Below are 14,089 nucleotides of genomic sequence, written 5' to 3'. Positions count from 1 at the left end.
ATCGGATGGTGATGTCAAATGACTTCACCATCCTGGCTCTTGTAGTGGGCTTCTGACTTCACTCGGTGCACTTGTAGTGTGTCAGTGTAGGCCAACGGAAATGATAAAGCACATTAGAGTTAATGGGTCTCACTTTACAAAAACGGTTCATGAATTGGCCTTATGCAGTTGTTAGCAGTACATTAAGTAGCCTACATTAGTTAAGCATTCGTTCATTGGTTTCATTCGTCAGTCGGTTATTAACATAGGCTATTTGTTACATGATATTCATACATTAACAAACCACAGGACGAACTAATGTATTAACTGACTTTTTCATTCCAATATGAATTGGCGAAAGCTAATGTAGTTGTTGACATGAATTAACGATGTAGGCTACAAATAGCTACATTAACAGAGCGGTACAGATTAACTTCTCAGTATTAGTTTACAACTACATTAGTTAGTGCAAATTCAGGGAACCTTTGCCTATTGTAAGGAGTGTAGGCCTACGTAAACTGCTGTAGTCTGTTATTAAAAATGACACGTCTAGAGCACTGGCCTGAGCTACATGTTGCTGCTGCGCATGCAGTTTCCCATTTTGAGGCAGCCTGTTTATTTTGGTATTTGTAATCAAAAACGATATTCTGATCATGTATAGTACTTTCCTCAGTATACGTTTATTATATTATTATATTATATTATAATGTTTTTTTTTTTTTTTTAAGTAATATAAAGCGGCCTGGGACGTATATGCTAATGGGGGAAAAAAAGAGCCGTAGTTTGATCACAGAACATGTAAGTCTGTCTGGATATTACGCGGGCTTCTATACACTTCTGAAGAAATATGTGGCGCGGGGACGGTAGTTGGGGGTATCGAGTTCGTTGTGTGCACTTAGTGTATATTTCAGCTCGAGTCGGCTCCCATACACATTCTCCGTCGTACGCGTTTTGACGCAGTGTCGTGTTCTCTCCCCCCCACTCTCTCTCTCCCTCTCTCCCTCTCCCTCTCTGTATAACTTTCTGTGCGCGAGCACCTTGCTTTCAGCTCAGAGCGAGGCGGGCTTCTGTCGGGAGTTTCTATGGAGACGCAACAATCGCTCCCCTCATCAAAGGCGCACTAACGGAGGTAGCGGGCGCTTTGTGTTGGAGAGGAGCGAACATAAAAACGCTGGCCAGATGAAAGCGCTGCCACCCTTAAACACAATCATAATTTAGTCATCAATGTAGGAGGGCACAATCACAAACTAGGGGTAGAAAGAGAAACCGAGAGAGAGACGAGGAGATGGAGAGAATGGAGTGGTGTTACACAGAGAGAGAGAGAGAGAGAGAGAGAGAAAGAAAGAGAGAGAGAGGGGGGGGGGGGAGTTGGGGATCGAGGTCAGGGAAAAGAAAAAGAGAAGTGCGGATCTGAGAGAAACAAACGGACCGAGGTGGAGAAAAGGTATCTGCACATATGTATACCGCACATGAAAATATTGTTTTCTGATTGTCAATCAGAAACAGATCGTCTCTGATTGAAAAGACGCGGGTACAGAACACAACATGGGGGCATGCATTCACCCAGTCTTTCATTAGCCTTACCTTTCTTCAGACAGTATGTGTGTGTTCCCTATTTCATCACCAGACAGTATGTGTGTGTTCCCTGTTTCATTACCAGACAGTATGTGGGTGTTCTCTATCACATTACCAGATCCATCCATAGTGTGACAGACCCTACGTGGACTGTAAACACCAAGTGATTGTGCACCTGATTATACTCTCGGAAATAAAGTGACAGTGGGGGTACATTTTTGTTCTTCAAGGATCAAATTTCCCAAATGTACCCTGAAAGTACAGTAATGTTGTCTTTGGGTACACTGAGTACTTTTTCCATGGGAAAAAAAAAGGTACAAATTAATTATATATTGTGGCTATGGGTAATATAATAGTGTACATATAATGTACCGCCCCAGTGACAAGCGTCTGTACCTTTATTTCTAAGAGTGTAGCGATCCCTGTACCAAAAAAAAGGGACAGCTACTTTTTCGTTACATCATCTGCTACACGGCCAAAAAAAATATCTGGAAACAAAAAAATAGAAAATAGAATATATATTAGCATAAAAAAGTAGTATTCCCTCTATAGCCCGCGGTCTTCGGCAGTGTCTGTACCCCTGTGTGAAGAGGGTCAGGAGACCAGCTACACGCAAAAACACCGGCAGCGTCCTAAACCGCATAGTTGACCTACTACTCGTGCTACACTTCAACGAAAATCAGCCTGAAATTCAGTGCGGGTAGTACGCTAGTGTGCGGTTTCGAACACAGCCACCGCGACAAAGACGAGGTTAACCTGGCGGTAAACGGTGTTTTACTTCCTCGGCACAATGCGCGCATGTCTAAAAACACGCTCTCCTCGCCGCTAATAATATGAAAGTTTAAAAGTTTCCAACCCCCAGCCCCTCGTTTTGTCCTTGAATACTTGTCAACTCAATGGCGAGCCCAACAACTGACTCCCTTAATTGACTCTCGGAACAAAACGAGCGGCGTTTTCTGGGGAAGATTAGCGTTTAACGGGGTTCACATACGGGCATTATGTAGGTCAGGCACAATATGGCGTTGCCAAGTTTACAGCTGGGACTCACACCATCATTATCCCGCAACAATGCGCCAGAGAGGAACTTATTTGAGCCCATTAGCCTGGCCCCCTCCTCCTTCATTAGGGGAGGCCTTTTTAAACAAACCCGGACAATGAGAGCAGGCAAGGGGACGGGGGAGACGGGGGGTACGGGGTTTGGGGGTTTTGGGGGGGGGACGGGGACGCAGGTTCTGTGGAGGACCCGCGATAATTACTGTTTCTCTCCGCGGTCTGAATGGGACTTGAATAATGTTTCTCTTTCTGTGCAGCCGGGACAATGGGTACTGCGTCGCTTCAAGCACCGCTAGCTCGGCCCATTAGTAAAAAATGCGCTCCCTTGCATCCCTATAATCAGACCCCCCCCCCCCCTCACACTCCACCCCCGGCCTCTGTTCCCCATAATGATTTGCTCAAATTCATTAAAATACATTTCTGTTCTTTTTTGTTGTTCATATTTGTGTTTGTTGCCCCATGGATGGTATACTTGTTGTTTGTTCTTCTTCTTGTTCGTTTGTTTGAGAGAGAGAGAAAGAGAGAGAGAGTGAGATATTAATTAATGAGACATTAATTAAGAGAGAAAGCAATAGAGTCGTTAATGTCATAGTAACTGAGCTCAGACCTCCAACACACACACACACACACATACATGTGCAAAACGCACACACACGTACAGTACACGTGTGCAGCCACATGCACAAACACACATATGTGTGCAGGCACACGTGCACACAAACACATACACACACACACACGCAAACACAAACACACACACATACATACACACACACACACATTGGAGAAAGTGCTGCACAGTTTGAGGAAACACTGAAAGCAGGACGAGGTGCCGGAAGGATTGTGTGAGAAAGGCTCTATGACAGTGTGTGCTTTCACAGGAGACAGACTTTACCTGGGAAATCGACTGCAGTAGAAATGCAGCAAGCTCATTACATTAATGTCATTTGGCAGACGCTCTTATCCAGAGCGACATACATTTGATTAGGCTAAGCAGGAGCAAGCCTGGAGCAATGCAGTGTTAAGGGCCTTGCTCAAGGGCCCCAACGGCTGTGCAGATCTTATTGTCTCTGTCCAATCAGGGTTAGGACATGATGAAGGAAAACACAGTTTATACAACTGTCAAAGTTTATATTACATTACATTACATTACATTATTGGCATTTGGCAGACGCTCTTATCCAGAGCGACGTACAGTTGATTAGACTAAGCAGGAGACAATCCTCCCCTGGAGCAATGCAGGGTTAAGGGCCTTGCTCAAGGGCCCAGCGGCTGTGCGGATCTTATTGTGGCTACACCGGGATTAGAACCCCTGACCTTGCGTGTCCCAGTCCTTTACCTTAACCACTACGCTACAGGCCGCCCTGTATATTGTATTATATTGTATATAACACATACAATAAACTTGTATGTGTGGCAGAAAAGATCTTCGGTCAAAAGGTGGTCAACAGTGAAATGATTTTTTTGTTAATGAGCATTAACATTGAACAAAGTAAACGCCATTTGTGCATGCATGTAAATGGTTGGCATTTATATAGTGCCTTTATCCAAAGTGCTGTACAATTGATGCTTCTCAGTCACCAATTCATACATACATTCATACACACACCAACGGCGAATGGCTGCCATGCAAGGCACCAACCAGCTCACAAGCAGCATTTGGGGGTTAGGTGTCTTGTTCACGGACACTTCGACACACCCAGGGCGGGATCGAACCGGCAATCCTCTGACTGCCAGAGGACTGTTCTTACTTCCTGAGTCAATGTCGCATCTTAAAAAGCGAACAGCTATGTGAGATGGAAAGTCCAAATACGCCAGTCTTCTTCTTTTCGATTCTTCGAAGCATGATGGTTATATGACAGTTTCCCATTTCTTTACACAGTCCTTTGCATTTTTATTGAACTCTGCGAGGTCTTTTGAGCTGCAGGGGTTGGGTAGTAGAGAGCAGACAAGGCAGTGCTCCATAGTGTGGTCTACTTCTCCACATTCACAGGCTGTTGGGCCGGTCTTGTAGCCCCATCTAACCAAAGCAGCTTATGCTGGTGCTCCCTCTCTACAGAGGAAATACATTTTTCAATGACTTCACTTTTTGAGAAGGTTGAAGTCCATTTTGAAAGACATTACTGAATATTGCAACCAGTATCCATCGCTATCTGTAGAATTTTCTGTGTTCACATGTCCTACTAAATTGCATAAGCGCTGCATTATAATAATATGTTCTTTAGCTGATGCTTTTATCCAAAGCGACTTACAGTTGAATAGACTAAGCAGGTGACAGTCCCATCTGGAGCAATGTGGGGTTAAGGGCCTTGCTCAGGAGCCAAACAGCAGAATCTTATAGTGACTACCCCGGGGCTTCAGCCACCAACCTTCTAGGTCCCAGGCGTGTACCTTAGCCACTAGGCTACAGGCTGCCCTGTACTGGAATAGGCTACTCAAGCCAGTAAACGGCATGCTATAAAGCACACACACACACACACACACACACACACACACACACACACACACACACAATTACAAATAGGCTACACCTCAAGAGGCACATACTACTATTACTATTATTATTGGAGTTCAGACCCCATATGCTTCAATAGCGCTCATAAGCCCAGCGCGTTGAGATGTTGGGACGCGTAAGTGCCCCACTTGGATCTGTGTGTTTGAATAAGAACAGTAAAAACTCCGTATTTGCACCTGCTATTGCCTCATTAGGATTCACCGTAACTGTCAACAGGCTTAATTTCCCAGTAAACAACAGCCCACCGCGACCATCGGCGTCCCCGTTGTCCGTCCCGGGCCCCGTGCTGTGCTGTGTTCCGTTCAGAGTACGCGCAGGAGATAAAGGATGCTACACGATTTTGGAACAGCGCAATTTAATGTGCATTGAATGCCGTTTGTATGCGTATTGTATGGTAAAAAAAATAATAACTTTGTTTAGTGAAATATTAGCTACATAGGAGACAGTCACTCAACTAACAATAATCTGTGATTGCATTGTGGCTTACGTTTCTCATACGCAGTACACTGCCTTTAAAATGTTGTTTAGTAATGAACAGTTAATGGTATTGAACGGTTAGGACTAACGCACAAATTGTAAACAGTAACCCCCTTTGATAAAAAACACATGCCACTGGAAATGCCCATGTAAGATTTTTTTTGTGGTGGTAGTTTCCTCTTATTCTCCAAAGGGTTGCTGTCATTATCTGACCTTTTATACCCTGGATTTGAAGACTAGACCAGGCTCATAATGAATAACGAATTTCGGACATAAATTTCTACTGGGCTGTAAAAATGTGATGTTAATTAAACTACACATTCGCTTCCCAAATTGTACGCGTTTGTTTTCCACGTCTTTCTACTCACTACTGTACGTGTCTATTGGAAACGTTTTATTTTTTAGCAGGGGAACTGACATTAAATGTTTCATTGATTTAATAAGGTCACTAGACAAAATAACAGCAAACTGGCCGTCACTTTTCGCAAAGTCATCACGAGGCCTCATAGCGGAACCTTTAAGCAGTAGCCCAGGTTTCACGCGAAGAGCAGTTTCGTTGACGGAACCAAATCTGACAGATTGTAAACAGAATCAGGTGAGTCACTGTTCAGAAATGTATTTAAACTGAACACTTATTCAGTGTACATGGTCTTTTTAAATATTAAAATATAACAAGTAAACATGCGTAATATTTATTCTAACGAATACAGTACTATTGTCCATCTCAATAGTACAGCTGGAAGCATTCATTATGGTTGTGGCGGACCGTTATTTAGCTTAGCCAAATGATCATCGCTAGTTGCTATCTTGCCAGTCAGCTTTCCTGTAGCTTTCTAAAGCTGGCTAACTTACCTAGCTGCTCGCATTCACTACGTCTGGTAGGTAGCTAACGTTAGTCAATCCAATTAATGTATCCAATTGGGTCATTTCCAGTAGCTAACGTTATCTGTGTTTGCGAAATCGCAAGGGATCAACATTATTTTTTTAGCTGACATTCATATCAACATATACCTAGCTAGCTTGATCTTTCTTAGTTGGCTACACAAATAGGCTAGGTTGTGTTAGCTAGCTAGTCTAGTAATATTGCTAATTAATGAGCGTGTGCATGGAAATGTTGCAGGCTAGTGTAGCTTGGTCGACATCTGCTTGCGGGTCATGTATCGACATTAGGGGTAGCTTTTCGTATAATGAAACACCGGGAAAATATCAGAAGAAGCGAGCTAGCCAACTATACCGTTATAGCTAGCACCTGCTTTCAGCATCATAAGCTTTCGGTTCAAAACGGTGGGGATGTAGCTAACTGGTAGATAGTCAACCAGCTAATGTTAACAGTGTCATTGCTCGCCTTCTGAATGCGTCTGTTTTGCTGCTAAGTTCTAGTAACTAATTATCTAGCTAACTAACGCAACTAAATAAGAGGTACCCACTGTCTAAAAATGTCCAATACATACATAGATAGTTTACGTTATGTATTAATATACAGTTGTGCAAACTACAACAAAATGTACAGTTGTGTTACGGGAAACAGCCGGTCCGAAAACACAACGGCTGTCCCGACAATAGCTTGGGTCAATTCATAATCAGGTTTCATGATCTTTGCAACCGTCTAGCCAGATAGCAGTCTTTCTCTGTTTAAACACATTTTACAGTTTCACATGTCCTGGTTTTGCTCAAGCTGTTTTGATAACCTGAATGTGTGTAATGCAAGACATGCCATGTATTTTGTTGCCATGCAACCAGTTTTATGTTAAATAAACATTCAAAATTGGGGGTGTTATTTAAAAGTCACAAGGAAGGTTGTGGGCACACTCGATGAAGGAGAGAAGGTTTAGATGAATAAAATGCTCTGCGAGTGAAATCAATAAGACCTGCTACAGAAGCCCGGTCTCTCAGGACCCACCCTCCAGGAAGTGCCAGGTTTAATACCGTCAAATAAGGGCTGTCAGTCATGTGACAGGGGTGTCCGTCCTGCAGGGCACCTGTTTGCTAGGTGGATGGCAGGGCTTGTCCTGGAACTGGTGTGGGAGGACTCAGATGTCGGTGATGAGCAGGCCCGTGTCCTATGGGAGTGGAGAGTCACTATGTGTGTGGTGCTGACAGTCTGGCTGCCCTGCCCTGTTCCTGGAGATCTACCACCCTGTACGCTTTCACTCCAACCCAAATTTTGGCACGCCTAATTCTACCAATTAGCAGCTCAATGAGATCTCTGGCTGTTGAGTGCGAGGCGATGCTTTGTTTGGGTTGGAGTGAAAACCAACAGGAAGGTAGACCTCATGGGGTAGCTCTCATGGGGGCGGCCTGTAGCCTAGTGACTAAGGTACGTGACTGGGACCCGGAAGGTTGGTGGTTCAATCCCCGGTGTAAACGCAATAAGATCTGTACAGCTGTCCGGCCCCTGAGCAAAGCCCTTAACCCCATATTGCTCAGGGGGGGAGGATTGTCTCCTGCTGAGTCTAATCAACTCTAAGTTGATAGAAGCGTCAACTAAATAACATGTAATGCAATAATCTCCCGGTATACATCCTTCATAGCACACAAAAACCAATCGATCTAGTTGTTATGGTAGGGTGTGGTTGCAGCCACCATAGAGTCCTGTGATCATAGGATAACAGAATGGTTGATCATTGAGATTGAAGCATGGCCCAATGTTCTGTCACTGAGTAATACTCTTGTGGGAGTTTTCAGGCCTGTTTCTCTCCCCTTATCTGCCCCATCCACAGCTCCCTGTGTCTGCTGGCAGCTGTGTTTTTAGCAGGGCCGTGCTAGCTTCACACTGCCCTGTCATTGGTAAACAGGCTCTGCAGTGTGTGAGGAGAGATTAATGAGTCAATCTCTGCCTCTGGAGGACTAGAGTCACACCCTGCCTCTCTCTCTCTCTCTCCCTCCCCGGGGGGGGGGGGGGGCTCACATCACATCCCCGCAGATTCCTGTACAGGGCTCATATCATCATCACCCCCCCCCCACCCCCAACCCCCCAAACCCTGTCAGAGTGCTGACTGATTCCCGGCCTGCGATTGGCTGCCGGTGATGTAATGCCGTCTAAATTATTCATGGCTTAAAGAAAGTGAGAGACCCTGAGCCTTCAGCTCTGGGAGGACTACCGGCCCGTGCCCCGGCTCTGAGGAAAGGGGGAAGAAAGAGGGGGACGGACGGACGGACGGACGGACTGACGGACTGAGAGACGGGACACAGAGCAGCCTGGGCTGCGCAGTCGGGAGCCACGCCCCGGGGCAGACGCGGTCGGACAGACTCCCTCTCCTCGGCCCTGGGCTTGGCGGAGGTCGCAGGTCCCAGAGCGATGGAGGCGGGCTGGACGGCGGGATCTGGGGCGTCTCTCCTCCGGCGCGAGACGGAGGTCGACCGCGCGGCCTGCGGCACAGCGTGGGCGGATCTGTGTCAGGCTGCGTGTGTACGTACACTGCTGGAGTTGAGTGTCTTTAGTTTCTTTTTTTTTTTTGGTGCTGCTGTTTGCAGCACACCTGTTGATCTGGAACCCGAAGCTGGGCTTAGCGGCAGTGTGTGGGTCCGAACGTGGATAGCGTCGTGGTGGACGTGCTCCTGCGTGCGTGCGGGAATCAAGGGCGCGGTGTGGCTGAGGCTGATCTGATAAGGAGCTCCACGTCTGTGTGCCTGTGTGATGATTGCTCTTGACTTGTTCCTCCTGCTCTGTCTCTCTCCCTCTCTGTCTCTCCCTCTCTCCCTCCCTCCCTCCCTCTCTCTCTCAGTGCAGACCGACCTGCGATGACATCAGCCGACCCGCGGGGTTGCTCCGTAATGGCTGCCGTGCGTCTCCCTGTGCGCTGCTCTTGACAGCTGCTGCTAGGCTAGCCCTTAGCGTCTCTCTCTCTCTCTCGTGTGCCGACAGGGCCGTGAGCACGTTCACCTGGCACTCTGGGGCTGCCGCACCCGGATGTGAACTTTGAACCCGAGGCCTGGAGAGGTTTGAACTTTGAACCCGCTACGCTCCAGCGCTCGCAGAACCGAGCCGTTTCTCACACGTCGGGTCGGCAGAAGGGATTTTAAACCCACAGAGACGTTTCTCGTTAGCTCTTGGAGCGGAGTCGACAAACAAACAGACTGACTCCTGAGGGCCTGTTTGTTCTGGAACGTTCCCCGGCCTCCGGGGAGCAGCAGAGGACGGCTTCGCCATTCCCGCTTGGATTCTGAGACGCAGCCCGCGGCGATCGGATCTCCTCCCGCGTTTAATCTCCGTTTAATCTCCGCTGTGAAGCACTGCTGGGCCTACACTCGCTAACCGCCCCCCCACACAGTCACCCAATCACCTGCCACTCAATTATCCACCAATCACCCGCCTGCACAGCCACCCAATCACCTGCCACTCAATTATCCGCCAATCACCCACCCAACTGCCTCCCAACTGTCGCCCAACTGTCACCCAACTGCCACCAACCGACCACCCACCCAACTGCATCCCAACTGCCACCACCCCCCCCTCCCCCCTCCCCCGCCGTGGCCCTGGAGACCATGGAGGGGCTGGAGGTGGAGGACGTGAGCCCGGCCCTGGAGGTGACGGAGGACTTCCTGCACTGCCTGGAGGGCGGAGCCTCGGAGAAGCTCCAGGACGTGACGGTGGTGGGGCGGCTGAGCTCCAGCGGGGTGTGGGGCCTCCTGGCCGGGGAGCAGCTGGAGGTGTCCCCCCGAAACCTGGCCTGGGCCGACCAGCCGCCCCCCTCCTCCTCCTTCGGCCTGTTCGGGGGCCGGCAGGGCAAGCGCAGCCGCGCCCGGTCCACCAATGACCTGGCGGCCCACGCCAAAGACCCCGCCCCCAGCGGCGGAGGCCCCGCCTCCAACTCCGCCTTCAAGCGCGGGCACAACCGCTCGCGCTCCGACGCCAACTACCGGACCTACACCGACAACGGGGTGCCGACCGCCGACAAGAACGCGCTGAAGAACATGATCCTGAACGAGACCCGCGACGGTGAGGACCACGCCTGGCTCACACACGCCATCGTTTCAGATCAGGGTTCCACACCTGGGTCTCATAGGCCATCGTTTAAGATCAGGGTTCCACACCTGGGTCTCAGATCAGGGTTCCACACCTGGCTCACACACGCCATCGTCTCAGATCAGGGTTCCACACGCCACACCTGGCTCACACACGCCATCGTCTCAGATCAGGGTTCCACACCTGGCTCACACACGCCATCGTCTCAGATCAGGGTTCCACACCTGGCTCACACACGCCATCGTTTCAGATCAGGGTTCCACACCTGGCTCACGCACGCCATCGTTTCAGATCAGGGTTCCACACCTGGCTCACACACGCCATCGTCTCAGATCAGGGTTCCACACCTGGCTCACACACGCCATCGTTTCAGATCAGGGTTCCACACCTGGCTCACACACGCCATCGTCTCAGATCAGGGTTCCACACCTGGCTCACACACGCCATCGTTTCAGATCAGGGTTCCACACCTGGCTCACACACGCCATCGTTTCAGATCAGGGTTCCACACCTGGCTCACACACGCCATCGTTTCAGATCAGGGTTCCACACCTGGCTCACACACGCCATCGTTTCAGATCAGGGTTCCACACCTGGCTCACACACGCCATCGTTTCCAATTCAAATACTTTTCTGCGCTTTACTGAGCGTGTCTGGTGTGTTTGAACCTATGGAAAAAACCTGGCCTTCTGGTCCTCTTGGTTGGCTCATTTACGGCAGGCAAGATCAGTCGAGCACAGAAATGTATTTGAATCTAAAACAATTACCGGTACGTATTTTACCCAGGTCTGCTGCACACACAACCTTTACACAAAACGTTGTATCAATGTTTAGCAAAGTATTACTGTCACTCGAATGCTATAAAAACAGTATAAGAACATATTCTGTCTTAATGGCTTTTGATTTGAATAAAAGGCAATTGTGTATGGCCTTGATAAAAGAGTGGCACGAAAGGGAATCTCACAAAAAATTTGCACATATTATGATGGTAATTGTTATTTTAAATTATATTTAATTAAATGTAATGTAATTAATTATGGCAGTGTAATGAAGAATAAAAACCCCCTCATGAATAGTTAATCACTTCAGCTGTTCTGAGCTGAATATGGTTGCGTGTAGCCCTGAGCAGTGAACCGTACCGATGATTATCAAATATGTTTCTGAGAGCAATAAGAATCCTCCGGCGCGTTTACGTTCCCGCTCCGATCCTAATCGACCCGCCTGGTAAAATAAAGGAATGAGAAATTAAAAATGCCCCAAAATAATCTCCGCTTCAAAATCCTCCCTTTTTAACAGTCATTGGAAAGTACGGAAATTTTGTCAAACCTTCCAGGGATTTTAGGAAAGGGGTAATTCTGTAGAAAACTCCCCATCTCTCCTGTCATCGGAGTTGGGTTTTTCCGTTCCGCCTGGGACCTCGTCTGCGTGTGAAAAGCACATACCCGGGAGAAACGAGGGCAGTTCAGCATGTCTCTGTTCAACCCTCCCAACAGCATACAGCACTGGCACAGAGTGCAAACACTCTGCATTCGTAAGCAGATTTTCACTGTGAAATATTTAGCAACAATTTCTCTTTTTGGCATAATACATTTCATATCAACATAAAACAAAAATGAATAAATGATAAGCGTTTGTGATAAACAAGTAATAATCATTCCTCCTTCCAATACAGTATGTGTCATGCATACCTACATAATTGAGCAGTTTAATGTGTCTTGCTGTTAAGAGGGTTATAGTAAGCTTGAATTGTATTTTTGCACATAAAATGATAATACTCATGCACAGAACCTTTCTTTGGCCTGTATACTTAATTTCAAATGACTGATGGTCACATAATGGGGCTACCACTCGTGGTCTCGAAAATGACTGTTTTGAATACATTTTTACAGCCGAAAATGGTTCTGTGAAAAAAAACAAACAGAAGAAGAAAGGGCACGGACACAAGTTTTACAAGTTGCTTCTTTTAGCAGTTTTTCCAGAATGTGTGTCTGTACTGTGTGTATAGAAGCTCACATGACGTGAGAAACATTGATAGCTTCACTCTAGGTCTTGCGTTAGCCTCAAGTCCACAGAGGTCACACTGGGAGACCGTAACGGCTGTGTTCATTTCAGGGCTGCTGTTTTTACAGTCTGAAAGAGGAACCAGGTGTGTGAGTGTGTGTGTGTGTGTGTGTGTGTCCATGTGTGAGTGTGTGTGAGTGTGTGTATGTATATGTGTATATGTGTGTGTGAGTGTGTGTATGTATATGTGTATATGTGTGTGTGAGTGTGTGTGTCCATTTGTGAGTGCGAGTGTGTGTGTGTGTGTGTGTGTGTGTGGCGAGAGAGAGAGAGTGAGAGGGAGGTAGAGAGAGACAGAGAGGGGGAGGTAGAGGGAGAGAGAGACAGAGAGGGAGAGGGAGAGAGACAGAGGCAGAGGGAGGTAGAGAGACAGAGGGAGAGGGAGGTAGAGAGACAGAGAGAGGGAGGTAGAGAGACAGAGGGAGAGGGAGGTAGAGAGACAGAGAGAGGGAGGTAGAGAGACAGAGACGGACAGAGAGAGAGGGAGAGGGAGGTAGAGAGAGAGGGAGAGGGGGTAATGGGCCTGTGGATGAGTGAATTTCCTGCTGCTTCAGTAATCAGATCCTCGTAGGTGATTTCTCCGCTGTGTTATTTTAGGTTTTCCGAAGCCATTGTGGGAATATTCATGTTCCGTGCGGAGAAAGGGACTTGAGTCCGGAGCGCGCATCGGCAAACCTAATGAACAGGAGGAGAGGGCCGCCGGCGTCCAGACGGATGTGATTATGTTGATGTGTTGCACAAGGCCGATAAGTGAGGCCGTTATTGAACCAGCCCGCTAGCCGGTGTACTGTTGGCCCACTTTCTGTAAGGAGGTGGTCTGCTTTCTAGAGTTTAAAGACTGTGATTTAGATTGCAGTCTTTTAGATGAATCCCCGCCCCCACCTCGCAACTTTGCCCCGCGATGTGGCAGCCAGTCAAAATCTGCTGGTCCAAGCACTTGCCCATGCTGCATCCCATGTTAAAAAGTTTAGGCCCAGTTCAGAATCTAAAGAGTTTAGGCCCAGTTCAGAATCTAAAAAGTTTAGGCCCAGTTCAGACCCTAGATCTGTGGAGTAGATGCAGTGGAAAATGTCAGTAACCTTCGGCAGAAGAAGGTCTGGCTCATACTTCAGTTGTTATGTATAAGGATATATGGCAGGGGCTGTCTGTTTGTCCTCCACATAGAGATATTACACAAAATCACTGCGGTCAGGTAACTGACTAGCATCCTTCTGAAAGGGGAATTCTTCTGCAAAACAACATTAACCTCATCTAACGGATCAAGGTGGAGATTCAGTCTCTCTTAGTGGCTGGCCGAAGCGGACTGTGTGTCCACCCCATTACGGTCCAGTAGAGCAGGTACTGTACCTGCAGAATGCACAGGAGCGTGGGGGCTGTATCTCTGCACTCACCACAGGTAGAGAGCTGGCTGAGGAGGGTACAACGACTCTTCTACAAATAAAATAACCACCCGGGGTGGAATT

General features: G+C 47.7%; 2 protein-coding genes across 2 annotated transcripts in view; both read left to right on the top strand.

Moving 5' to 3' along the window:
• Positions 1 to 14,089, top strand: part of mettl21a (methyltransferase 21A, HSPA lysine) — a 201,695-nt gene that overhangs the window by 81,475 nt on the left and 106,131 nt on the right. The window lies entirely within an intron of this gene.
• Positions 6,267 to 14,089, top strand: part of plekhm3 (pleckstrin homology domain containing, family M, member 3) — a 61,756-nt gene continuing 53,933 nt past the window's right edge. The window contains 2 exon segments of the mRNA XM_061236036.1: positions 6,267 to 6,477; positions 9,325 to 10,538. Of these exon segments, the coding sequence (XP_061092020.1) occupies positions 10,085 to 10,538 (454 nt within the window). The 5' untranslated portion in view covers positions 6,267 to 6,477; positions 9,325 to 10,084.

This window comes from Conger conger, chromosome 3 (genome assembly GCF_963514075.1).
Source record: "Conger conger chromosome 3, fConCon1.1, whole genome shotgun sequence".
Classification (NCBI taxonomy): Eukaryota; Metazoa; Chordata; class Actinopteri; order Anguilliformes; family Congridae; genus Conger; species Conger conger.
The sequence above is the reverse complement of the archived record's forward strand: the minus strand, read 5'-3'. Positions and strand labels throughout refer to the sequence as shown.